The following is a 26,777-nucleotide window of genomic DNA, read 5'->3' as shown; positions in this document are numbered from 1 at the left end:
AGTGTTGGGAAACCAACAACTATACTCCTATTTTCTCACTGCTAATTCCATTTATTTCAGAATACTGCTGATGTGTTCTCACTTCTCAAAGAATATATCTAAGTGGGCCCACAAAAATCAAAGAAAAAATATTCAGTTATTTAAAGAGAAAAAAATTGGAAAGCACGAGACTAGCTAGTGCTCTGAACAGTGCTTCATCTTCTGAACTTTTACTGTATACATTTTGCTAGGAACATTTTATTCATCGGTCATGTTCTGCAAGTTGGGTGACAGTGATGTTTTCCCAGACTGATCAATTTCTTAAATAGGGATTTTATAACACCCTATTTATTGTAAAGTGTAGAATTCTGGCTAAGTAGCTAAAATACTTTTTTTTTTACAGGTGAATATCGCATTTATTAAACTAAGCAAAAGTGAATCAAATTCTTACGTAAAAAGCGTGCTTTTTCTCGGTTTAGGTTTTTCTCCACATAAGTGTTGATTGAAAGAGTAGAGACGGCCTCTTAACTGAAGAAGCTTTTAAATGTAATGCAATTATAGATGCACAAAAATGCTTAGTAGTTGTAGATCAGTAGATAACCCTGTCAGATTTGAAATAAGTCTCGTCCAAGGTTATCTAATATTGTAAGCCATAACCATTTCAGGTAAATTAACAGAAAAACCTAACTCACTAGGCTTTAGGCAAGGGTTATCAATATGGCTGGGTGCTTTGTAAATCATAATTCTCTATAAATTAAATCTATTCACCTACATATTCCAGATGAAAGACAAATGTGAGTGAAATAAAGATCATAAAGTAACATGAAAGAGAAATAAATTCACTTTATTGCACCTGTTAATGAAAACCTGGCCTCTGTGTGATTAGTAACTGGGAACACATGTACTAAATACTGAGGAGAAAAAGAATTTAAGTACAAAATTATTCTATGGATTATTTCATTTATCTGCCACTGAAAATTATCTAGGACAGAAGTTCAATACAGTGAGATTCTTGTGTAATAAGCGTGAATGAAATGGATTGATAATATTAAAAAATGAAAGGATAGCTCAAAGATTTTGTACTTTTGTCAAGTTATACTTGGCAATATCCCATGAGAAAGGAGAGGGAGGGGACCTATTCAGTTATACAACCCTATATGAGAGGGAGGGGACCTATTCAGTTATACAACCCTATATGTGTGGGGCAGAATTTTAATAAATTGCTGTAGTTTATGTACCAATGAGGGATGGAAAACCACGACACATGGATACTCTCTTCTACCTGAAATTCAAGCTGAACAGCCACATTGACATATGTGGTGCTTCAATATATAGGAATCAAAACTTACGGCAGGACTACAAACATAACCATTTCTTCCAATCCAAATGGATTTTTCAAATGTAAATTAATGTAGTTAAGGTTTTCATTGTCACAACGAAGGTATTAAAATCTTACTGGAACTGTTTCTTTTAATTCAAGGTGGTACTTTATATCTTCATCAGAGTGAAGATGACGTCTTCAGAAATCTACATTATTTGTGCTGTAAAAAAAAGCATGGGGGCATGCTATAAGTTTAGACTGTCAAAATAAATACTTTTGCCTTTCTTGACTTACTGTGTGTGTGCATGTTTGCAGAGGGCAAAGGGCACTGTTCAAGAATTTCAAGACTTCAAACAAAGATTCAATCACTAAGAAAACAACTTATTTTAAATAAGAGTGAAGAATAAAAGCCACAGCTGTCACTTCTGAGTGGAAAGTGTTTCTTATGTCTTTGAACCATGCATGGATCTTCTGTGTCCCCAGTTCCTGTTACAAGAAATATTATGGAAGCAAAGGGATGAAAACAAGGATCTGTTAGACATCCTGCACTCCACTGTGCCCTTCAATTACTGGCATTGTAAGAGCTGTGGAAACAGGATTGACTAGCTCACATTTGAACCCTTAACTTTATCTCTTTATCTAGAGAGAACTGGCATGACAATAATTTTAAGAAAAACAAATCTGAGAAACTCCCTTTTTTTTCAGCTTCACTAAATAATTTCATTAAATGTTTACTTACACATTTTCCCTGAACACCTTCTCACTTCAGTAGGAATGAAATGTGCACAGCAGGAAAGTATGGAACCTCAAACCTTATTTTGAGAATCTACTTGGAAATTAAATTATGGTTATGTCTGTTTCTGTGCAGGAATGAACTTCATCCATGATATGTATATGGCCAAACTTCCAGCTGTGTGCGTTGTAGCTTTCGGGATGACACAGGGACACCTAAGCCTCATCATTCCCTGCTGAAGCATTATCTTCTGAACCAGGGTTGCACCTCGTCCCTCAGACCTTGTACCTGAACAACATTGCAGTGTTCAAATCAACACAGCCATGGCATCAGGGCTTTTGCTTGTACTGCTGATGGGCCTTGTGTGTCAGCAGCCATAACGTGGGGATCATTTCCCTAGGCAAATGAACTAATTGCAGCTCTATCATGAAAAAGAGATGCCTATCATGCAGTTTAGGTTAATTCTTACACAATGGGTGGAATTCAGCTCCAGATCAAGGCACAAATACGTGCATAACCACATGTACCTGTCTACATGCTTCACAAGTCCTTGCTCTGCCTACAGTCAGGAAATTTATTCAATACAGTTAAAAAGTGATTCAGCTAACTGCAAAGTATCTATCTGGCTCTCTAGGCATCACTGACAATACAGGCTATAATGGGAGTTAGAGACCCTGCATACACGTGGCCACATAAGCAAAGTCACCTTTCTCTGGAGGTCTCTCCCAGCCCCTCAGTCACTGCACCATGCTGGCCCAGCTTTGAAGTAACACATGTGCCATATTCCCCTTCCAAATTCACACTTCTTGGAAGAAGTTTCAGTTCCATTAAAATTAATGGAACTGCATTTCCTTAAACCAAGTCTGTACATGTCCCATCAGATCCATCTATCTTGAGCATAGACAGCCTAAGACAGAACATAGGCATCAAAACGTAGTCACAACCAAGCAGCTAGACAAACAGTAGAGCAGTCGAAAAAGTGCTCATAGCAAGGATTTTGTAAAGGAAACTATTTGGCACTTCCTAATGAACAGCATCAGCTTGAAATAACAAACGTTCTGACAGGCATTTTCATATCAGTGGAGGTTTCCTTGTGGTTACATCTGAAACGACACTACTTGTTGAGAGAAACCCAAACACAATAATTTTGTTGGGGCTTCATACAATGTATAAGCACATAAAACATATGTAAAGGATTTTTTAAATTAACAAATGAATGTTGCAGGCTGCCACATTATTACAGCTTTGCTGTACCTTCACTCAGGGTGAAAAGTTGCATTTACATTTGCAGATTGTAAATACAAATTACATTTGTACTGTTGAAAATATATTTATATCGAAAAAGTTATGAAAAATATGATGGCAGTACTTGTCAATGTGTCTTTTGAAATAAACTGTAAGTTCCCATTAGTTTGAAATTGTTAGCATAACGCCATTAAGTATAAAATCTCTTTTTGTAACTACATAAGAGATCACAACCAGCAAATAAAGAAAATGTGTTTAGGTGATTAGGAAAAACAAATTAGTTTAATCTATAGACCACAGAAATTTTAGAGTTGCATATTATTGTTCCTGTTGTTACTTTTGAAAGCTGCTATGATTTATTGCTCTAAGCATATAGCCACAAATTGAAAACATAAATTTAAATGTCTCCTACTTGACCTTTTCACAGATATTCCATGAATATAAATATTAATTTTATGCATTCAACAGTTGCTGATCAAGCTACATATTACGGAAAGTATTGTTTGAGATACTATTCCACCACATGAGCCACATAGTTTCATGGCAATTTTTATGGCAATTTTATGTTAATAGGCATTTTACAAACAATCACATAACCCACACAAATTTACACAATGTGAGAGGCTGTAGATGCATATGACAACTTCTGGTTTATGACTGGATGATCTTTGCACTTCAGTAATGCAAGAAATCCCCTTTAATATCACCTCTTCACCCAAAACAAATATTGACTTTTATTTATTAATTCAGAGACAAGAAATCAGTCATAAAACCTTAAAAATGAATGCACAAGAACAAAAATAAAGCAAGCCCTTTCCACTCTCTCTTGGAATTTTATTCCTTTTCATATTTGCAGCACTTTCACTCTTAGACCTTACTTCTCTTAGGCACTGCAATATCAGTGAAGACTAAGCTGTCTCTGCTTGGTACAAAGCAAAGTAAAAGATAGTGCTGAGCTGCAATGATTGAATACAACTAAGAGTAGACTGTGTACTCTCTCAGTACAGCTACTAAATTCTGGTATGGGTTGTAGTCTTTTTTCCCTTGTTCAGACACTGAGGGAGAAAAGATTGTTTACTCTCTTCTTCCCAGTGTGTATATCTGCCATAGGATCAAGCATACAAACAGTAAGTCCTTACAGTCATGCAAAGAATTCCATGAAATTAAACTTACACAAGCTTCTCATGATAGAGTTCATGTGTATTCTGAAAAATAGATATCTCACCTGTTGCTGCACACAAAGCTCCAAGAATGGCATACTAACTCACAAAACACTAGACATTAATAAATTTTGTCTATCTTTTGGGTAAAGAGTGAGAATTAAATAATTAAATTAATTTTATGATTTCTTTTTCACATGCAAAGATGTTAAGAGCATTATTGAATATTTAGCTTATAACAAAATCATTCTAATTCTGCATCACAATGCTAATACTTCTTATAGTTTGGTTTCTTAGGAAGACCTTTCTCAACAAGTATATTGATGAAGACTGGCTTTGTTGCAGTTAGGACTACTTGCCTTCTAGACCCACTACACTAGTAGTATATGTCATGTCATGAGCAAAATGCTCTTGGGACATAAAAAAGAAAGCATTCTCTGCCATTACAAATACTCAGATGGCTCTGATATCCCAGCACACTGGTGACTCTAATGTGTGTGTTTTGAAGGAGGGCTTGGGGCTGCTTGGAGCTGACATAAATTTGCTTGCCCATCAGGTAACCAATCAGGTACATACAAGCCCATAATGAGAGCTGCAAAAGGACTTGTCATACACTTTACATCACCCGCAACAACTTGCCATCAGCTCCTTTGACTTTCATCTTCTGCCAAAGCAGACTGGGTTTTTTTTATAACTTCTGTTTCCCTCAAAACAAGTTGCATCAAAAACTTCCTCTTTAGGTCCCCTTATGATTTCTTGTAAAGAGTGCTTACTATTGATATCTATAAACAACAAGTTTCTTTCTAGTTCATAACCATTTTTGGTTCTGTATACAGGCTTGGTGTTAATAGATTATTTGTTCTTTGTCCTGCAAGGCAGCGAAAACAATTCGATGTCTCTATGTTTGCTGGAATTATACTATTCATTAGAAAGCTACTTTAATTTCCTGCTTATTGCAACCACGTTGGTTTAACAGTGAACAAGAACATTTTCTGGGAATTATCATTTCAGCTGCCCCAGAAAAGTGCTTTCTGTAAACTCTTTATTTTTTTGAGTTGAGTATAAATTATATTTACAATGTGGTTTCTGTGTCCTTAATGAACTGTAGTCTGCATGGAAATGCACCACATTCCTCTGTTACATCCATGGAATTTATAGATTTTGCCCACAGAGGCTCTTTTAAATGACATTTATTTAAGATGCCTTTCCAACTGCTTTCAGTCTCAGCCTGTCTTTGGTCTTGTTTATAAAGTTAGTGTGCAGTAAGTTAAGGTATGAATTTACAGTTCCTTGCCACTAGCTCTCTTTGCAAACACTCCCACAGCACACTAAATTGCCTTGGTTTGAAGCATCTTAATCCTCTCCCAATGCCATGTGAATTATCTAATACTTTCTGCATCCTGAGTAACCACAAAAGAGGCCATGCGGAAAACCAAATTAATTGTAAATTCACTGAAAATCACACTTCTTGATGTAGAAAAGCCATCTATTTCAGTTGATTCTTTGCAACTAGGTTGTAGTAATCATATACCAGCATCCCTGAGAAGTTCCATTTACTCTTTCTGCTTTCACTTTCACTGTCATGACTCTAGAGCTGGTGTCTAGTCAGTAAGAGAATCTTATTATAGCAACATCCAAATGTGACACACAGCAAGGATTAAAGTGTTATCCAACTTGTACATGCATAAGTAGGCTCCCTGGAAACAGAATTCAGACTGGTATTTTCATTTTCAAACCTGTATTTTCCTCCATTTGAGCAGTCAATGGAGCATCTTCCTTTCTAAGTAAGATCCAATTATGAGAGCTTGGATTGACAGGAAACATTATTATAACTGAATGAACTGTCAAATCCATGATTAATAAGGTTTTTCATTTAGGTTCAACAATAGCAGCATCATACCACTGGCATATTATTATTCAATTCATAACGTTCATACATTCATAATAAGGTTTACTTTCCATTTTGGAGGGTAGAAGGAGATCTTTCACATTCAGCTATTAGTATAGGGCAGAAGTGGTTTCGATATTTCAAAAGCGGATTTTACCGCTGTGTTCTCTGAAGATGCAAACTAACAAAAAGCCTTATGCAAAATCTAAGCCTCCTGTATAAGAATTTAGTTTCTTTTTTCCTTCTAGCTTACATATTTTTGCCTCCACATTCCTACTGCTTGAACCATAAGAACAGAGAGGGAGTATCAGTAGTATAGGAGGTTGGTAGCCTGGATGTCTACATCATCAGATGCTGACTGTGTGGAGGGTAAGTAAGAGGCAAACCAAGACCTCACTGGTTCATCTCTGCTCAGTGAGGTGCAAAGTAGCAGAGAAACAGCAGATATTTCATGTTAAACACCATGTACATATGCATTTTAAATCGTCATGTGCGACACAAGGAGAGCAAGTATTTTTACAGTACACTACTTTGCATTTTTATGTGAGAGACAATGAGGGCAGGATAGCTATGAATCAATATATTCATATGGGAAAAGAACAAATTTCGAAAGAAAAATCATCCCCCTCAAAAAAGACTTTTTATAACAAAAATGCAATTCCTTCCACCCTGTATAAATTCTGCTTTCCCATCCTGCTTCACAGTTTGATAGAATGTAACAACATATTCCATTTTTCTGTTTCACTGTTTCTTAATTTCACCTTTCTAGCCTACTTCTTTAATCCTCTCTTCTATCCAAATGATGGTGTTGCTCCATCACTGCAAGTAGCATAAATGATTTGGCTGTAAAAGCTATGTGTTAGAGCTGACTTTGAAAAATGGCCTTTCAGTCCAGCATTCATTCATACATCATCAGTTACATCCCACTACTTTTTATCCAAATAAGATCTATCAAAATAAAAATATATATAACCCACACTGTGTCAGTCTCTTCCCTCATTTTCTACCCTTGCTGATACCTTGCATACTTGCACAAACTAACATTTGGCATGCAACTTTTAGTTTAATGTTATCATCTGTCAAAGTCCCACAAAGTGGGGATATTTATGAAGGCATTCTGAGAAGCACCTGAGTTTCCATCCATAACCCTTCATATCTTGAAACTAACTTCTAACTTCCATAAGCCAACAGGTGAAGACAAGGCTTAACACAGTGGATATACCATAACGAATGGAGAAGGCAAGCACAAAGGCCAATGTCTACTGTAAGAATAAATGATGGAGTGGCAACAGAATACCAAACATACCAAGTCATTAGCCTCAAGGTTAACACCTGCAATGTTAAATATTGCCATGAAAAATCATGGCAGTCAGGTGAAGCTCCCAGTGACTGGAAAAAGGGAAATATAACCCCCATTTTCAAGAAGGGGAAAATGGATGACCCAGTGAATTACTGAGACAAAGGGACACAAAATCACAAAATGGAATATAGAAACCTTTAGAATCAGTTTTAAGTAATGTTAAGTTTGATGGCTTTGTAACAGTAGCAATGGAAAATTACTGAGGTGAATGATACATAGAGAAAAAAAAACAGTACAGCTAGAGAACATACTGAGAATTCTCACAAGATAAATCGTTATAGTTGGCATAGTTTTAAGAAAAACAGTCTAGAAGAACAGGACACAGGGATAAGGAGTATCTGGGAACTGCAGGTGTCCAGGATGTGCTACAGTTAAACTAACTGATAAGTAGGAGGATAGGAGGATTATCATGTTTCTGGTGCTAACGAACCAATTAAACTGGTATGAGCTTCAAAGGCTGCCAGAAGTGATGAAGATTGTTGGAAGAAGTAAACGACCCTCAGAGACCCCCACCACAATTCTGTACGCATGCGGGGAACTCTCTGGAAAATGATGTAATCCATACGTAGCCTCATGAATACGTATGTATGCCCAGGGACTATATAAGGACGGCTTGTATAGCAATATGGGAACACAGGTTAGGAGGAGCTATCCCCTGTGTCTCCCGGCGCCACAATAAAGAATACCTGCTTGTCAGCTTGAAAACTCTGTTGGCAAGTTTGTTCCTGGAGTTTTCTCTGAATCATTACAGACCAGTCAGTCTCACCTCTGTCCTTGGCAAAATCTTGGAGCAGATTCTCCTGGAAGGCATGCTAAGACACATGAAAAACAACAAGGTGCTTGGTGACAGCCAGCATGGCTTCACTAAGGGGAAATCCTGACTGACCAATTTGGTGGCCTTCTATGATGGGGCTACAGAACTGAGGGACAGCGGTAGAGCAGCTGATGTCATCTACCTGGACTTGTGTAAAGTGTTCGACACTGTCCCACACGACATTCTTGTCTCTAAATTGGAGAGACATCAATTTGATAGGGGGACCACTCAGTGGATAAAGAACTGGCTGGATGGCCAAACGCAAAGAGTTGTGCTCAATGGCTCAGTGTCCGGCTGGAGACCAGTAATGAGTGGTATACCTCAGGGATCGGTGTTGGGACAGGTCTTGCTCAATATCTTTGTCGCTGACATGGACAGTGGGATTGAGTGTGCCCTCAGCAAGTTTGCTGATAACACCAAACTGTGTGGTTCGGTTGATACGCTGGAGGGAAGGAATGCCATCCAGAGGGACCTTGACACGCTTGTGAGGTGGGCTGATGCCAACCTCATGAAGTTTAACCATGCCAAGAGCAAGGTCCTACACCTGGGTTGGAGCAATCCCAGGCACAGCTACAGGCTGGGCAGAGAAGAGATTCAGAGCAGCCCTGCGGAGAAGGACTTGGGGGTGCTGGTCGATGAGAAAATGAACATGAGCCAGCAGTGTGTGCTCAGAGCTCAGAATGCCAACTGTATGCTGGGCTGCATCAAAAGGAGCGTGACCAGCAGGTTGAAGGAGGTGATCCTGCCCCCCAAGTCTGCTCTCACTTGGAGTACTGTGTGCAGTTCTGGTGTCCTCAACATAAGAAGGACATGGAACTGTTGGAATAAGTCCAGAGGAGGGTCACAAGGATGATCAGGGGACTGGAGCACCTCCCATATGTAGATAGGCTGAGAAAGTTGGGGCTGTTCAGCCTGGAGAAAGAGAAGGCTGCGTGTAGACCTCATAGCAGCCTTCCAGCACCTGGAGGAGGCCTATAAGGATGCTGAGGAGGGACTCTTCATTAGGGACTGTAGTGATAGGACAAGGGGTAATGGGTTGAAACTCAAACAGGGGAAGTTTAGATTGGATATAAGGAGGAAGTTCTTTACTGTGAGGGTGTTGAAGCACTAGAATGGGCTGCCCAGGGAAGTTGTGAATGGTCCACCCCTGGTGGTGTTCAAGGCCATTTTGGATGGAGCCTTGGGTGAGATGGTTTAGTGTGAGGTGTCCCTGCCCATGGCAGGGGGGGTTGGAACTTGATGATCTTAAGGTCCTTTCCAACCCTAGCTATTCTATGATTCTATTCTATGATTTTAAATACGGCAAGTTCTTCCTTCTTGTTTCTTCCCCTTTTCAGTATCCACAATTCAGAATCCAGATGTCCTAGACAACGGTGATTTGTTTTTTGCACCTTTTATGTACATGAACATTCAGCTGAAAGCTTTCAAGGAAGCCTGAAATGTACTATCATGTAGGAATTTCATTGTTGATATTATTTTTATGTTATTACTTTGTTTGTATTGCAGTAACCAATGCACAGAATGCTGCCTGCATGTAAAAATTATGCTTGTCTCTATATATATCCGAGATGAGAAAATGAAGCATAGTGACCCATTTCATAGACAGAGGAGACAGCTACAGGAACAAATTGCCACCAAGTAAATGAGCGTGGATTTACAGCTTATTAACTACTCCATGGCAACTGTCTTTGTGCTTATTGCTCCAGAGTAAATGTGAGGTAGCTCTGACCGTGACTGAAAGTGCACCAGTGTATCTTGCATTTACCTGAGATATAAGCATCCGTATAAAGTAACTAATGAGCTGTAAATCCACACTCTTTCTTCACACATGGCAGTTTCTTCATGTATCTGGAAACAATGATATTTATGTGATTTGTCTCGTGTCACTGAAGCAGCATGTGACAGAAGTGGGAACGTAAACCAGACCTACTGAGCTCTTCCAAACCCTGCTCTTTGCATGGCCAGAATTTTCTTGTAGAGTTGCTGTTCAATTGCTTCACACATCTCCCTTCAAATGAGAGCAATTTGCAAGCACACTCAGCCACCCTTTTCCTCATTAATACTGCAGAGCATGCATATACCACTTATGCAAAACAGATGGATCAGTAAAAGTACCAGCTTCCAGATACTGTTTCTTCATTTCACACATAAAATATTATTTATTTTTAAAAATACTCTTAAATTTAAAATTAAAAAGAAAATGTTGCTTTGGGAATAGATTCATCTGTTTTATTCATCAGATTTCAACTCTGGCTAATCTAGAGTCTAAATCAGTGCACAGTCTGATTGGTTTATAGCCAGTGTTGTCCACTAGAATGATGCATAGCATGCCACAAACTGCTAAAGAGGTTTCTTTCTTTTCCTTTTTTTCTACAGTGACTCCTATCAACACTCCATCACAGCAGTTCAGGTTGACCATTGATATAAGACACTGCCTACAGCCATTGCAAGCCTAATAATTGCTCTGATTTTTCAGTGGCACCATGGGAATCACAACCAAATTGAATACCCTGTGCCTCCTCAAACCCCTTGCTACTTTCCATTAAAAAAAAAACAAAAACAAAAAAAAGGGAAGGACAACTGCATTACCACAGCATCACAACATACTGCCATTTAAAATATTTACCAGTAAAATTACTTCATGTTCTGAGGTAGAACAAGAACATAATGCTGCTAAATACCTTGACAAAGTTCAGTATAAATTATATACCTCTATCCATAAAGAAGGGAAATTAATTTTCTCAGTACAGATATTAGATACATTATTTTTCAGCCTTTAAAATCTCCGTCATGTAATAATTGATAAACCTCACTATTCATTTCATTATCATCATGATTTTTTATAGCATGTCTATGGACTAACACATTCAAAAAGCAGAGAGGGAAAGTCTAGGACTCAGACTGTCTTTATGAATTTTAATGGATTTGATGAGTTTCTCCACAGCATTCTCTTGTTTTTTGTAATCACTCAATTCCTCACTGCAAGGACTTTCTGGAAAGTGTGAGTCATGTTTACAGGTCTTTGGAGATTTGACCCTACTGTCACACTGACAGCAACTTTCTCATTTCATTTCATGGAGCAATATATTTCAAAGCATACTCCCAACCTTCTGGGATTCTTTCTCTTCTAGGGTGCCCAGGTTTAACAGTACTGCAAAACCTTGAATTTCATAAATAAAGGCATAATGTAAACGGGCAATGTCAGTGCTTTTTTTTCACATTGATCTCATCCAACACTTTACTGACTGATGAGCATCCTTCTTTTCTCTTTTTTTTTTTTTTCTCTTTTTTTTAGAACAGGTCACTAGTTTACAGTGCCTGTGAACATCCCTGGGATCAGTTTCAACCTGTGCCAACTAGCACTTTCCTAAACAGTTCCTGGGCATGATGTGGGGTTAGAGCACCCCAAGGCCCACTCATAGCATGCAGTTTGCAAGCAGCCCCACATATAAGGCAACCAAGAGGATTATTAGCAGAAACATAAGCCACCTCATGCCAGTGGGCCTTCAGAGACCAGAAAAATCCATGAAGGTGTTTAAGCAGGGATGGAGTCAGAAAGCCTGGAAGCTGCCTGGAGTTCAGCAACTGGCTTTGCAGGAGCCCTGGGAGCTGCCCAGCAAGTCACTGCCACTGCTGTATGTGAGTATCACGGGATATAGGGGACTGTGTTTCCTGCTGGACATTTGTTGCCATGCAGATTATATCTGGCCAGTTTAAACTGGAAAACTTTGGTGACTTCCAAACAGGCCAAAATACAGGCCAAAATACAGGCCATAAAAGGTAGCACTTCAGTAACCACATTAATTTTCCAACCTAATTTTCCAACTTTCTTGCCATGAGAAGGGCAAATGATAAGATGAAGCCTGGGGAACAACCCTGTGGGATGTCACACTGCCTGGAACCCCAGCTGAAATAAAACATTTCAGATTCCTCTTCCCCATTATATTTTGAAGAGAAAAGTGATTCTGCTTCAGTGCTTCCTAGAATTTTGGATTAATTTTTTTACTTTTTTGTCCTGCTTTATAATTATTCATAATTGTGTGATTTTGTTATGCTATGTATTTTGTTATGTACTTTCTGCAAGAGAGAAAAAAATGTCCCAGCCAATTCTCCCCTTACTGACATTAATGGCTTTTGGCTCACACATTCTGTGCAAAATTTTTTATTTCTTATCAAGGATTCCATATTTTCATGTGGTCTAATTTTTTATTTCTTCTGGGCATCCTTTTGATTTTGATATTTCTTTTCTCTTTGTTCTCCAAGTAATTCATTTTTAGCTTTAAATTAAGCAATTTCCTTTTAATCAGTTGGCATTTTCATCAGTCAGCATATCCAAATGTTCATCTGTACCTTTCTTAATTTCATGTACTATATCGGCATTTCCTGTAGCAGTAATGGCTTTCTGCAATGAAACTTACACCTCAGATTGCTCACTTTTCCAGGCAATTATCTACTGCCTGTCCCTCCGGCAGGCACATCGCTATCTTCCCCACTGTTTTTTTATTTTGAGAGTAACATCAATCCACAGTAAGTACCTACCACAGACCTGGTGCTTCTCTGTGGAAATTTTGAGCTTTTGGTATTGTTTAAAAGAGAAAGAGGTCTTAATACCAGCTCTCCATACTGAAAATATCAGGAAAATGCCAGTCATTTAATATCTGGAGCTGTAGGGTTTCCTGCTCCTCTAGCTCCTTCCTGTTGGTTCATACAGGCTCCATAAAGTACCTGGCAGTCCTGATACCCCATCATCCAGATTAGAGTGCTTCTCCAGCCAGCATATCTTGGTTTCTTCTGCAGAAAAACCCAGGACATGAGGTGGGATGACACACATGCAGGCTTTAGCCCAGCAAAAGGTCACAAGCATCCAAGTATGTACATAGCTATAAAGATCTCTGTAACTAAATCCTTCAGCTCAGACTGTCCAGCCTACAAGAGTATTAAATGGCTTGACACTTGCCAGCACCTACAGCATGCTCTAGTTTTACTCCTAAAAACCTAGCTGAAGACTAATGCTCTGCAGAGGTTTGGAACAGGTGCCACTGGGGAAGGAGATGAAAACCCATGTGTAACTTGGGATGTCCCCACAGCTCCTGCCTGATAATGCCTGTGGCCTTGGCTTTAGCTCAGTGCATCAGATAAGAGCAAGTAGGGAAGATGTGTGGGGAAGAAATAAGGAAGAGGAAAAGACAAGCCTGCCTGAAAGCAGTAGAGAGGACTGGAGAACCAAGGTGATATAAGCTGAGGGCACATGAAAAGTGTAGTGCTGGGGCACCCAAGGCACATAGGTCTGGGGGAAGTCAGGCACATGTGGTAGAAGGTGGGTATTAGGAGGAAAAGGACCCTGTGCACAGCATGGACTTAGTACTAGGAGGAGCAAGAAGCTGCAGCACAAAGAGGTGGGAAGATTTGGGATCCACACAGGTGAGGCTGAGGTGGGGATGGGATTTTGAGAGACTTCAAGAATGTGGGCATGGCAACATGGCATAGTCACTAATCTGTAAGGGCTGTGCTACCAGCCTTTCTGTGCTATTTAATAGAGACCTCCAGAGCTATTGGAAAAGTGACAGGGAGAAACAGTACATGGGATGTGAGGAAGGAGAGAGAGGGTGAAGGTGAGACAATGCTGCATCTGCCAGAGAGAAACCCTCTTTCTTACATTTACATATGCACAGTTTTGCATCTGCTGATGAAACACACTTTCATCCCTCTTTTCCAGGCCAAAAGATTAATTCCTGAAGTCTGTTCTTACCTATTTCTTCCTGGCTGTCCTGTGTGTATTTTCTAATACATATTTATTTAGGAAGGTTAGTTTCTTGCCACACTGCAGAAATATTTGCGTTAAATCTACTCTATAAAGCCCCTAAAAGCATGAAAAAATGCTCTGGAAGCAGCAAAGAAATAGTTAGGAGGAAGGAAAGGAGGCGCTGCAGGAAAATCCATTTGCTGAAAAATGCAGCTTATGTCTTATCAATTTAATTCCAGATAAGTCTTCATTTTGCTGTGAAGACAGATGCGATAAATATGTTAATGGCAGATTTCGATAGTTCAGTTTGTAGCACTGCAAAGCCAGATGGAAATGATAATTTTTTCTTTTATTTTAATTTTGAAATAAAAAGCAAGAAAGCAAGAAAGTTCCTGATATCGTAACACTGTAATGACTTTTTGAAGGATAATGGACCTTAGCACAGAATGACAATTAACTACCATGCCCTGATACTTACTATTAAATTCCAGTCTCCCTGACTGGAATTCTCTCAGCTTTCTTACCAGAGCTGAGCAGATTACTGCCTGTGACTGGCTTTTCCAATTCCACATTCATAAAGGTATTTAGCAGCAATCCTAACTTGGAGCTGGTATTTTACTGATTCTACTGATGCTCAGGTTAGAGACATGCCTAAGCAGACCTCTGAAAATAGCATTGGATGGAGCTAACCTCTTTTGCTGTTTATCAGGAGCCAAATACTGCCTGTTTTAATTCCTTAAGCAACGTACTTAGTGCCCTCAGGGTATTAGGACTAAAGTGTGGCCTTCCATGCCTTGATTACCATTCCCCCAGAATCAGTGAATATCAGCGAGTATCAGTGAATGCACTTAGCAATGTTTGGCATGGGGTATTCTTTGATGGTTTCAATTTAAAACTAAGCCATTGAGGGTCATATAGGAACCTTCTTAAATCTGTAGGATATTTCCAGCTTTAACTGACAGACTAAAAAAGAACTGGAAAGTTTCTGCCACTTAAATCCCCTTGTAGGGTAGCATGTAAAAAGCCTGAGGAAATTTTACAAAAGAATTCTCAAGCCTCTTTTGTTCAGGGTCCCACCTGAAAGCTTATTCTGGGATTCTTAAGTGAAAACTTGGTTTGTTATATTCACTGTGGTGAGACTAACTGTGGAAAGAATAGGCACATCTGGCTTGTCTTTTTAAATTAACTATAATTTCAAGAAGGTGAGGTCGTGACTGGTTTCTCCCACAGGAACTTCTCTCCAGGAGCAACTTGGCAAGAGAGATAGATGCTCCATTCTCAGATCAGTAGCGTTAACTTCTAGGGGTTTATTAGGTCATTCTCACTTTCCAGCTAAGCTCACAAGTCAGAAATAGAATGGCTGAAACTATTTAATTCAACATGGCATTTAGAGCCCTGTGAAGACTTTATTCCATTTATTCCAGTGAGGAAAATGTGGATTTCTTGTGAATGACTGCTTGTATCTAACTTTTTACCATTAGACAAAGGGTACAATAATAGTTTTCTCATCACTGTCCTCAGCTGGGGATGCTTGTGGGTAGAGGTCATATTAATATAGATACCTGCTATCTGATAATGAGATAGTATCGTGGACAGATAGACATCTGATATGTGAAATACTGGATTAGCTTAATCATTCAATACATGCTATTTTGTTTCATTTGTTTAGTTTGCATATATTTTCTTGGGGTTTGTCTTTGTTTAGTAAATAATACAAAACTGCAAACATATGTGATCTGGCTGTTTCCAACTGAAACAAAGAGATCAGGTAAGAGGGAGAGAGAAAGTCTATACCGTACTGTGGAGGGGAGAGATCCCCAGGATCTGGAAGTGAAAGCTGTGTCAGCAGGAGCCAAGCCAACTTAATTAGCCCTGTGAAGAGACTGGGCAGAGTGCTTGGTTAATGGACCTATATGATGTTTGAGAATTCATCTGGTGTCTCTGGACTTTGCTGAACTGTGCAAACATCCATGTCTCTGCAGCACTGCAACTGGCACCCAAGCAGAGGCAGTTCTTGCACTCATCTGAGGTTCCAGTCCATGTTGGCTGTTAATCTCACACAATTAAGCGGCTAATATCGCAAACAGTACACAGTGAAACATACGGCACTACTCCTGGCCCTAGTGTTGCCTTACCAATGTCAGAGAACAGCAGGCAGAGACAGCTGGACCCTCTCTGCCCCCACAGCTTTGCTGTGAGCTAAGAGGTGATCAAAGCACTAGCTGTAGCTAGAGGTGATCCACTCTTACAGAGCATCCTCAGGTATTGGCATAAAGCAGACGGATCTTAGTCCTCTGTGGACTCATGTAGCAGCAGCATTTAATCCTGGAGCGCCAAGCAGAGTTTCCCAGCTGGTGGGCAAAGAAGCCATTCACCACCCTCCAGCAAGTAGCCAGAGCTCCCTAAGCACCAGGCAGGGAACTGCCACAGGAGGAGCATGGCAATTCACGCAGCACTATGGCTTAATTCAGCCTGCCATCTTGTCAGGCTTAAATTCAGCTCATTAGGACATTCATTTGTTATTTATGCAAATAAATCTATGCATAGTCACAAAATATGCAAAGAATGCCAGTTTATCAGTTTGGCACAATTTCCAACTTTCTGAACACCAGTCATCCTTGATACTTGTAAAAGAAAATGCAGTCTCCCCTATCACTACCACTGGCAGAGAAGCCAAGACAAAGCTTATGCACTACCAGCCATGTTCTCTCAGAGGATTCATGGTGTTAGCGATGGAAAAGATAATGCATTCTGTGTGACTTTAAACCTATTACATTACAGCTCAGGATGTTTGATCTTATGAATAAGGGATCTCTACCTGTTTCACCTTTTCAAGGAAGTAGATTCACAAATCTGCATAAATCTAAGCATTCCAACTGCAGTTTATATTTATTTATATTGAGCACATGACCAAAAAAAAAAGTCTTCTGGACCAATTTGCTTAATTGTGTTTCATTGTACAGCTGCAGTCTGAGGTTGTTTTCACTCATAAATGTACAAAAGAACCCGAGCTCACATCTCTCTTGCCCTTATTGCTCTCTCTTCACTTCAGGAAAATATTATCTTCTGCGTGAGTCTAGACTAGAGTCAGCAGCTACCTGTTGCTCTCCACACACCGCTATCAGTAACTGCAAGAGATCTGAGTCCTCCTGACAATGATACAGGTCTGCCAGAAACACAACTTTAGGGAATTCTTCTCCAGGTCTTTACACGAACACCAGGATGATGGCCTGCCTGTTAGCTCAAGGGATCAGTTTCTTGTCTATCCTCTCTAGCCTATCAGGATGACTTATTTAAGCTGCTACAAGGTTCACTGTACAAATCAGCAGAAAAGAAGTTTCTGTAATGCAAGTAAAGACAGAAGAAAACAACGCAGCTTTTTACTGTATTACCCTCTCTGAGGGACCCACCTTACCCATTCATGTCTCCTACAGTCTGTTGTAACCATCTCCCAGAAAACGTGGAGATGTGTACTTGCATGTGGTCTTGGAGTTGGCACTGAGGGGAGAAACACCTCCAGTAGGCAAGGAAAAGTACTTAAAAAAGGCTGCCCCTCCAGGGTCACTACAACTGAACCATAATTTGATAACAATACAAAAACTAACCTTCCCCAAGCCCCCCAAAATAGAACTCCATGAGTTACATTGCATTTAAAGCACAACACAATCACAATGCAGAGGCCTGAAAGTATTTCCAGTATTTTTAATTCTTCCCCTGTAGGGAATTTGTATTTGCACACAAGAACAACTGCATAAATTAAATACCTCCTGGACAGTCTCTCTCATTAAAGTCCATCAAGGTGCCTTCCTTTGATTCTTTCAATTTATGAAATAAAACTGTGGTAGGTTGACCACAGCCAGCAGCTAAGCACTCACATTAGGATTATGATCTCATCAGGAGAGAGAATAATAAGAGCAAAACCAATAAAACTTGTGGGCTGAGATAAAGACAGGAAAGGGGAAAAAACTCAACAGTGGTACAAAGGCATCCAGTGACCACCTCCTACAGGCAGACTGATATCCAACCAGTCTGAGCTTTGGTAATCTTCCCAGACCAACCACTCCCTCAGTTTTTATTGCTGAGCATAACAACAAATGGAATATCCTTTTGGTCATTTGGGGTCAGCTGTGCCATCTGTTTGCCCTCCCAGCCTCTTGCCCACCCATAGCCTGCTTTCTGGGGATGGGCAGCCTGGGAAAAAGGGAAGGCCTTGACACTGTGGGTGCACTGATTTGCAATAGCCAAAACACTGGTGTTATCAATGCTGTTTAGTCACAAACCCAAAACACAATATCTTACAGGCTGCTGTGAAGAAAATTAACTCCATCTCAGCCAGACCCAACATAAAAAGTAATGAACAAATGATTGCCTTGGGTTAGCCATGAAGAAAATTGTCCCAGAAAGGGCACTTATCTCTTAACTTCAAGTGCTGTTCTAAACATCTGCCCTTTTTATTCCAAATCTATTTGCCACTTGGGTAAGCTCAAAACCATGCAGTCAAAAATATCTGTACAACCTGATTTCCTGTGAATTTAATTCTGCTGGTTCCAGCTAAGAAAAATTACCTTTATATCATTAAAACATATGCTTTTCCTTAATAAAAAATTAAATACAACCACTTCAGCTCTCTTCCTTCACTTTTGCATTGGTGCAGTAAAGGATTATCCATATAAAATTATCTGGCCAAGCTTTCTGCTGTGAGCTGGTATGGTTCTGCTGCTTTTCACAGAACAGTTAACACATACTGATGATTTTAGCCATTGTCTGCCTATAATGGCCAATTTGCCTACTACAGGAACTGAGAGCCATCTGTATACAAGCTATTACTATACACCAGTGAAACGGAGACTGTAAACCAACAGAACATGACCTGTGATTTTAAGAGATTCAAAGACAAGGTGTGATAACTTACCTTTGGAGCTTGTAGGACATCAGTCACACCTTGCTTAGGTACTGCAAAACCAGGCTTTGGTGAAAACGTTGGCTTTTTAGGAGGCCTTGGTGGTGAACGAAGGGTTTGGTTTTCATATCTTCGCACCATATAGTATTGCTCTTCACTGATCTCTTCCACTTTTGTCTTAGTCACAGGAGGCACAACTGTGTGGACATCTTTGCTGAGCAAATGGACGGACATGTTTAAACGACCTACAGGAATCTCCCAGCTCTCTACTGGATTGCTGGCACTACTGATCAGCAAATAAGAGTCTGTGATTTCTTCTTCAAACTGCAGACCAGGCATGGCAGCCACGACATCTTCCTCAATGGAAAGGTCTCTCACAGACACTTTGACGTTAAAAGGCAATCGAAATTCTTTGCAAATCTCAGGAAGCTGGTACTGTTTCTTGTCATGAATCACTTCTACAAATCTACCTTCCATATACATAGGGAGGAGAACTTTCTTATATGTATCACCTAGTATTTGTTCACAAGCTAAAACATCTATAAGTTTCTTTCTTCCCTCATACAGAACTTCACTAGTCTGGCATTGCTGAACTAGAAACTGATCTCCAACTGAAACAGAGAAAAGCTCTTTATGAGGGGAATCAAAGGCTTTAGTTGCTACGACATGAAGTTGTTCCTTTTCACTTCTTGCTATCTCTAAGTCATAGGCAGTAGGAAACTCCCGAGGTCTTCTTTTGAACCTTCCTTTATAGCTCATAGGGATTAAAAAATATCTTTTGGGGGAATCACTTCTGATCTCTGAGGCTAGAACTCTTGTTGTCTGGTACTTTTTGTAGATAATGATCTCATTCCCTGTATCCAGAAATTTAAAAGGTTTTTGATTTTCTGAAGGCCCTTCCATTATCTCAGCAACCATAGGAAATTCCTTGCTTGTTCTCTCAAATACATCTTCCAAAGACAGTGGCTGAAGGAAAGAGCTAATATCATAACAGTCTGTTATATCCTTGACCTCGACATCTAGATCTGAGAGGATATGAACTATGTCCTTTCGAACTGAAAAGAAAAAGATATTGATTTTTATTTTCAAACTGACATTAGAATAAAATACACGTCCTATTGGCCAGATACTAGAAGTACCTTCCCTGAGGTATGCACCTCCATATGTAAACATGTACAATTAACAAGGCTAGTCAAAGTCTGGTTTAATTTGAGATATATGGCTGTTAGATATTCAGGAGACCTCATGAAGGAAGACAGAAACAAGAGGAGATGACAATAGGGTGTGCAAGTGAATAAAAGTTGAAGAAAAAGGAAAGGGGAAAAAAAATTAGCTCACTATCTTTCTCACAGCACCTCCAAGTTTAATCAGCTGTGCATCTTATCAAACTATTTTCCTTGAGTACAAGATGTATTTCTATTATTTCATAGCAACTTATGGTTCCTCCATATGGGTCAGGGGAACATTTGTAATAAATAAATAGCATTTGAACCCATTAACACATATTGTTGCTGTGGTCAGTCTAGGAAAAATATGATATTTTGATATTTACAAGAATAACAAAAATATCTACAATTACTAGAAAATAATACAACTTCTTTAAAAAAAAGCAAAATTTTATATAATGAAGTCTAAGTTTAGTGTTAGTGAATAAATTTCCACTATGCTCTTCTGTGGTTCTCTTGCATTTTTTACTGCAGCATCTAGTTTTATTTACTATCAGAATCAAGCCATTGTATTTAACAGTCTGACCGAGAACAACTTTTTATCATCACTGAACTTGCAAAATTTTGGATGTAAAACTTCCAAGTACAAAGCTGACTATGCAGTTAAGGTTTGTTTAAGAATTTGGCTCCAGATCAGTGACACTACAGAGTGCTGACCAGGGCACTAAAATTTAATAAGCAAATAATAGTTAACGACTCTTTTCAGTAAGACTTATTCTGCATAGTCCTGCACAGAAGGATAGTATATCCTGGAGTCACACTTTCTTGTAGCAGGACATACTGATATTTTATCCTTAAAAGTTGGTATCAGATCTATTTCATATTACAGAGTTTTATGACATTGATTCAGGATCTGTTTATTCCAACAGTACTTTTGCCACACTGACATCTTCAGGTGACAAACATTCTAAGCACCGCAAAGGAAAGCCAATGAAGGAGGAATGACTGGTGAAAATTAAAGCTTTCTATGAGTATCTGGGGGATTTCCACATGCATAATTTGCTCATTATAAAAAATAAGAAGTGTAAAGGATATCTGCTCACAGACTGTGAAAGTGTAATCTGCTATCCATCCCTCTTATCAGGAATCTTTTTTATTGAACTGTGGATAGTATTCTTCATACTTTATCTTGTGCCTATTTATAGTTCTTCTAAAAATAGAAAATCCATTTTTCATGGTCCACAAGAAATCATGTACCATGAAGCCTACTTTTCAAGTTTGTATTAAATAATTATTTAGGACATATTTAATGCTTTTTAAATGTTGAACACACTATGAAACATAAAATAAAATCAACAAATACAGTGCTCACTGGAATCTGTTTGAAAGACAACTGAATCTTCAGAAAGCTTTTTGGGAACACAAAATTCTCATTGATTCTACACTTATGTTTAAGCTGGTATTGGAATACACCTAAGTGAATCTAGCTTCAGGAAATGGGCTAGATTCCTGAATCTAGCCAGAGTTGCAGAAAATGAAGTAGTTTATCTCATGAAGATACACTTCCCAGATTCACACATTAAATCACATAGAAAGTAAACCTGAATGTCTCGTGATAAGCATTTAACAACTATAGTATATTGTGCTTACAGTCTCTGTCCACTTGTATTCCTCTTCTATTGATTTACTTCATTCATCAGAGAAAGCTCAACTGTGAAAAGATTTCCTGCTTAATATCCTCATGAATGACATATTTCTGTTAGGATTTAATTTGTATGGTGCACACTGGTTTGTTTCTAGTAAATGCAACTGGCAGTCAAACCTTTGCAAAGGGTAAGCTCTTATCCTGCAAACTTTAAAAGGGTGGGTGCATGAAGAAGTAGAATTGCAGTAGCCCAGGCAGTAGTTGGAAACCAGACTTTTTATCCTAAGTTTTTCGTTTGTTTGGTTAGGTATCTCAGTTCAGAGAGGGTACACTATGCATGCACACATTGGTCATTACTGCAGCTTGGCCATTCTAGTAATCATAGCTCAGGAGCATTTTGCTTTATGCTTATAACCTTGCACACCTTTTAATTTTATTCCCATGACAAATTTTGCTAGCAGGTTTAAAGACATTGATAAGAACACAAGCCAGCAGTTGCTGTGTTTTGGTGGAACAGGTAGAAAAGTGTTAATGTGTCACAGACAAAATACTTTTTTTCCCCTAACAAAAATTCATAACATAAAGGATCGCTTTTAAAGGTATTGTTTTTCTGTTATCTTCCTGTTTCCTCAAACCTAGGTCTTTCTAAAATTGTCTGAGTCTTTTCTGTTTATATTCTATTGATATTTGCTTCTGCAATAGAGTAAAATAATACGGTTTTGCATTTTGCAGTAGCCTCATCCTGAAAAATAAATAGTAATTGAGTTTGTTACATGTGGGTCTATATTCTTTTCCTGCCTCCTAGCCATAGCCATAAATGGTCAAGTGGCTGCTCCATGGCCAAAGTCTGAGCCACAAAGAAAAAGAATTTGAGAACTCAATAGAATTCCCAAGCGCCACCTTTTCATTATGCAACATATTTGATTTGCAGTGATGATTTAATTATAGTGATTGATAAAATGGCAACAGAAAGAAATGCAAGGTAACTTTCTAAATTAACAGCTGATAAAGGAATAAGAGGCAATATTATTTTTATATTTCTTTGTCTTGAAACTAGCATCAGTGGCAAATATGGATCACTAATTCTTGACCAAACTGAATCCTTCCTATTTTAAGCAAATTTTGTGTCCTTTGCTATACCGAGTTTATCAAAACATTGACTTTGATTCCTACTTACATTTCATTACTGCCTGCACTTCATAGACAGGCGTAAGAACCAAGCAGCCATCAAAATTCTCAGGAAGTGGATTAGAGAAGTCCCACATATGTATAGTACTGGAAAGTTTGACAATCCTGTTTCTGCACTTAGGGATTTTCCATTCTGCAATCTCTTTTAAGGTGTATATCTGGTCATCTTCACACTCATAGAATTTTCCTTCTTGTGAAAGGGGCAAAGTAAAGGAATAAGACTGGTTGTTTCTGACCACAACACAGTTCACAGCCATTGTTCCACTGGTCTCTTCCACTGAGTTGAAGGTGATGTGCTCACCATGTTTGATAGTGAGGTTTGCCAATTTTATGTCCTCGGGGCTGTAGAAACATGGATGGCCAAATCTTGTTGGCCCGATAGAGACTTTTCTTGTAATTTCTTCAATGCTGTCATATGGTGTTTTATCTGCCATAACTTTATAAAGACCTAAGAACAGAAAAACTTGCATTACAAAAGGGGAAATATACAAAGCAAGCCTTGCCAAATTTTAGACAATGAATGCAATAAAAATAGGGAGCAAAGCACATCAAACGATTCATAGCTGGTTTAGTTGTTAGAACTGTGACTCTAAAGAGATAATATCAACTATATGATATTATGTCTAGGCAGCTGGAACTAGCCCTTTTTGCTCTGCATCTGACATCCAACATTTTTACATCTATCGTAAAAAGTTTTCTTTGCCACACACAGTAAGAAGAAAAATTATCTTAAATTCTCATTTGTCTTCCTAGGAAACAAACCTGTAAGAAATAAATGCAGACATGATATGAGGAAGAGCAGCACTAATGTGAAATGCAAGATAGGTTTTCTGCCTAAACATCAGTACTACATATTCTTCCACACACAGACTGGGGAGTCCATGACCAAATATGTTTAAAGATATATCACAAATTAAAAAGTAGCACCCATGGATAAGAATAAGCAAAGAAAATTGATTTTAGCATATATGATAGCCCAGACCACCAGATGGAATAATTCAAAGTTTGAGTGTTGTAATATTCTGGCCATCACAAAGCAATCAAAATGCTGAAGTTCTGCAAGACAGAAGCTGCATCTGAGCCTTCCTACCCCCTAGGGACACTATTATTTCATGTCAATCATGCCCCTTGAAGCTGTCTCATTGGGAGTTCACATCACAACAAAAATGCGTACATTTCTGTATTGCATGAGTGTTTTCATAGAGGCAGATGAAGTGGATGGTTTACAGGACTTAACAGTAGGGTTTAGCTGAACTGCATGATTCAGCTGTCTTCTTCCCAAGGCACAGCAGTGTGAATGCTGCCTCATGGAATTACATTGCAGCTTCCTGGGACAGGAATTGACTTAGGCTTGCTTCCAAGACATATATAGAGGTTATTCCTAAACCAAGCTTGCTAGCCACAAATTAACCACTAGCTACAGCTACAGTGACGAAGCTACAGTGCCTTTCCTCCCTCATTTGCCCAAGCCCAACCAGCGGAAACTGCACAGGTACAAAGTACAACTTCAACACACTTTTCTTTCTCACTGGTATTTTTAATGTTGCTCACAGTCATTTTTAATGCAATTATTAACAAGTAAGTTAGCTACCCCAGTCCTAATCACCACCGGAGCTGCCAGTGCAGATCAAGACAAACTGGTTCATCAGCCTTTAGAATATATTGCAGTGACAAGGCACTAATGATAAACTGAAATAGTGGGAAAGACAACATCCCCCAAACAGTGTTCCAGTGTCATGCTTTGCAAACACAAGATGAGCTTCATCTCCTTGCAGTGCTGGGAGAAAGCAAATAGGAATACTCTTCATTAAAAAATTTATTCAAAGTACATACAATGTATCCCAAAGGCAATAACTATGTTTATCCATCTGTGATACAGGAGCATGCATATTGCCCCAAGAAAACCTCCAGAATTGCATTAAAAAGCCTCCATAAGCTATGTTAGAAAAATATTCCCCATTGAAAATATTTGGCAAAGTACAGGTATGAGAAATAGCATTCTTCTGAGTCTGACAGTAGACTCAGGCTCTACTAATTCTGCCGGGGCTATAGGAAAGCCACCTATTTCAGCAACAAACCAATGAGCATCCTGGGTTAGAAAATAGGTTTCATATAGAAACACAATTACCAAACCTCATACAAAACTAGACAACTGATTATCCCCTTGGGCCAAGGCAGACTGGCTTTGCAAGGGTTGGGAGCAGGAAAATCATCACCTTCCATTTTGCTGGTTTTCTTAATTTGGGTAGAAGAATGCTTGCATAGGCAACTAAAGAGCCATGTGGCCTAGTATACTTAGCATCTGCATTGATGAGACCCCTGAAGTAGAGGCACCTAATAGCCACCTGTTTATGCTTATGAGTATGTAAAATTCCATATGTTTCTCTCTCTATAGAAAAGAGGTGAATATATAAAAATTCATTTTGGTATGATGGCTGAAAGTCACTTGGTTACTATCTAACTGCCATAATCTGTGATGGTATCTTCTCATAAATGCTCTCCTTGATAAATATATATATATATATCAGAGCAAACAAACAAACAAACAAACAAAAACCAATGAAAACCCAAACCCAAACAAATACACACACACACAAAAAAAACCCAAAAAACCACATAAAACTCTAACCAACCAACCAAAAAACTCCCACTCTCCCCAAAGAAAAAATATGAACAAAAAACAAAACACAAATCCCACACAAACCCACAAAAAACAAACAACATTACACTATAGGGAACCATTTAGAACCTTATTAAAATCATTATGAATTAAATTAAAAAACGGAATATTTTCCAAACTTAAGATAGCAAAGAAATCTCCAGAGTAGGAGACATGGTAAGTCTGAGATGCCAAAGTTTAGGCATTTTGAGGTCAAACAAAAATATTTGTGCATTTTTTCATAAATCATAAAATTACTTAAATTCACAGGCTTTCCTATGAGAGCTTGGTGGACTAGTGGAGGGAAAGACAGATGGAAATAGCCAACCTGCAAAAAGTCCAGCTAGTTTATTAAGAGCTGGCAATACTGCACCTATATATCTACTTTCTAAATGTAGTCATCTGGTCTATAACCAAAATGAACTGATGCCTAATAGTTCTGGAAAAAATTACAGCTAGAGACAAGAATAACTGCACATACATAGTAACTACATGAATGTATAACCTTTGTCACACTCTATGAACCCTCTGCACCAAGGCATTTCACTAGGTAAAGTGCGGGCCTAGCCATAATATGAAAATCAGTAAGCACCAAACCTAATCAGCCCAGCACTTTCAGGTGAGTTTTAGGCACTGATGCACACATTGGTAGAGACAGAGGGTTTGGGAATTTGAACAAAAATTTCTTCACTGGTATGGGAGAGGAAACAGACCAAGAATCACCCATTTAGTCCAGTGGGAAAGCACGTTTTGAAAGAAAGATATTTCTAGCACCTTTTTACAGAGCAGTATATGCAGGTCTCTTTTACCAGTTATTGAGTGATACAGTGTATCTCCCTGTATCTTTATAGAGATTCATGTTCAGTCTTAATTATAATGAGTCCTGAAGAAAAGGAATATGCTTTTTATCATCTTTTTTACTTCTTTTCCCTACAGAAAACTGAGAAAGCCAGTAGTTAGGCTCACCTAGTAGAGA

At 38.8% G+C, this 26,777-nt stretch overlaps 1 protein-coding gene across 2 annotated transcripts in view; it reads right to left on the bottom strand.

The window, feature by feature from the left end:
* Nucleotides 1–26,777, bottom strand: part of THEMIS (thymocyte selection associated) — an 80,398-nt gene that overhangs the window by 32,769 nt on the left and 20,852 nt on the right. For both annotated transcript variants that reach the window (XM_061378261.1, XM_061378260.1), the window contains exons 3-4: nucleotides 23,132–23,590; nucleotides 19,156–20,198 (exon numbers count right to left, since the gene is read on the bottom strand). In XM_061378261.1, coding sequence (XP_061234245.1) covers nucleotides 19,156–20,198; nucleotides 23,132–23,590 — 1,502 coding nt within the window. The remainder of the gene's footprint in view (nucleotides 1–19,155; nucleotides 20,199–23,131; nucleotides 23,591–26,777) is intronic.

Source organism: Neopsephotus bourkii, unplaced genomic scaffold (genome assembly GCF_033783945.1).
Source record: "Neopsephotus bourkii isolate Nb327-2 ecotype Australia unplaced genomic scaffold, CSIRO-AGI_Nbou_v1 NB_1765, whole genome shotgun sequence".
NCBI lineage: Eukaryota > Metazoa > Chordata > Aves > Psittaciformes > Psittacidae > Neopsephotus > Neopsephotus bourkii.
This window is presented reverse-complemented; position numbering and strand designations above follow the sequence as displayed.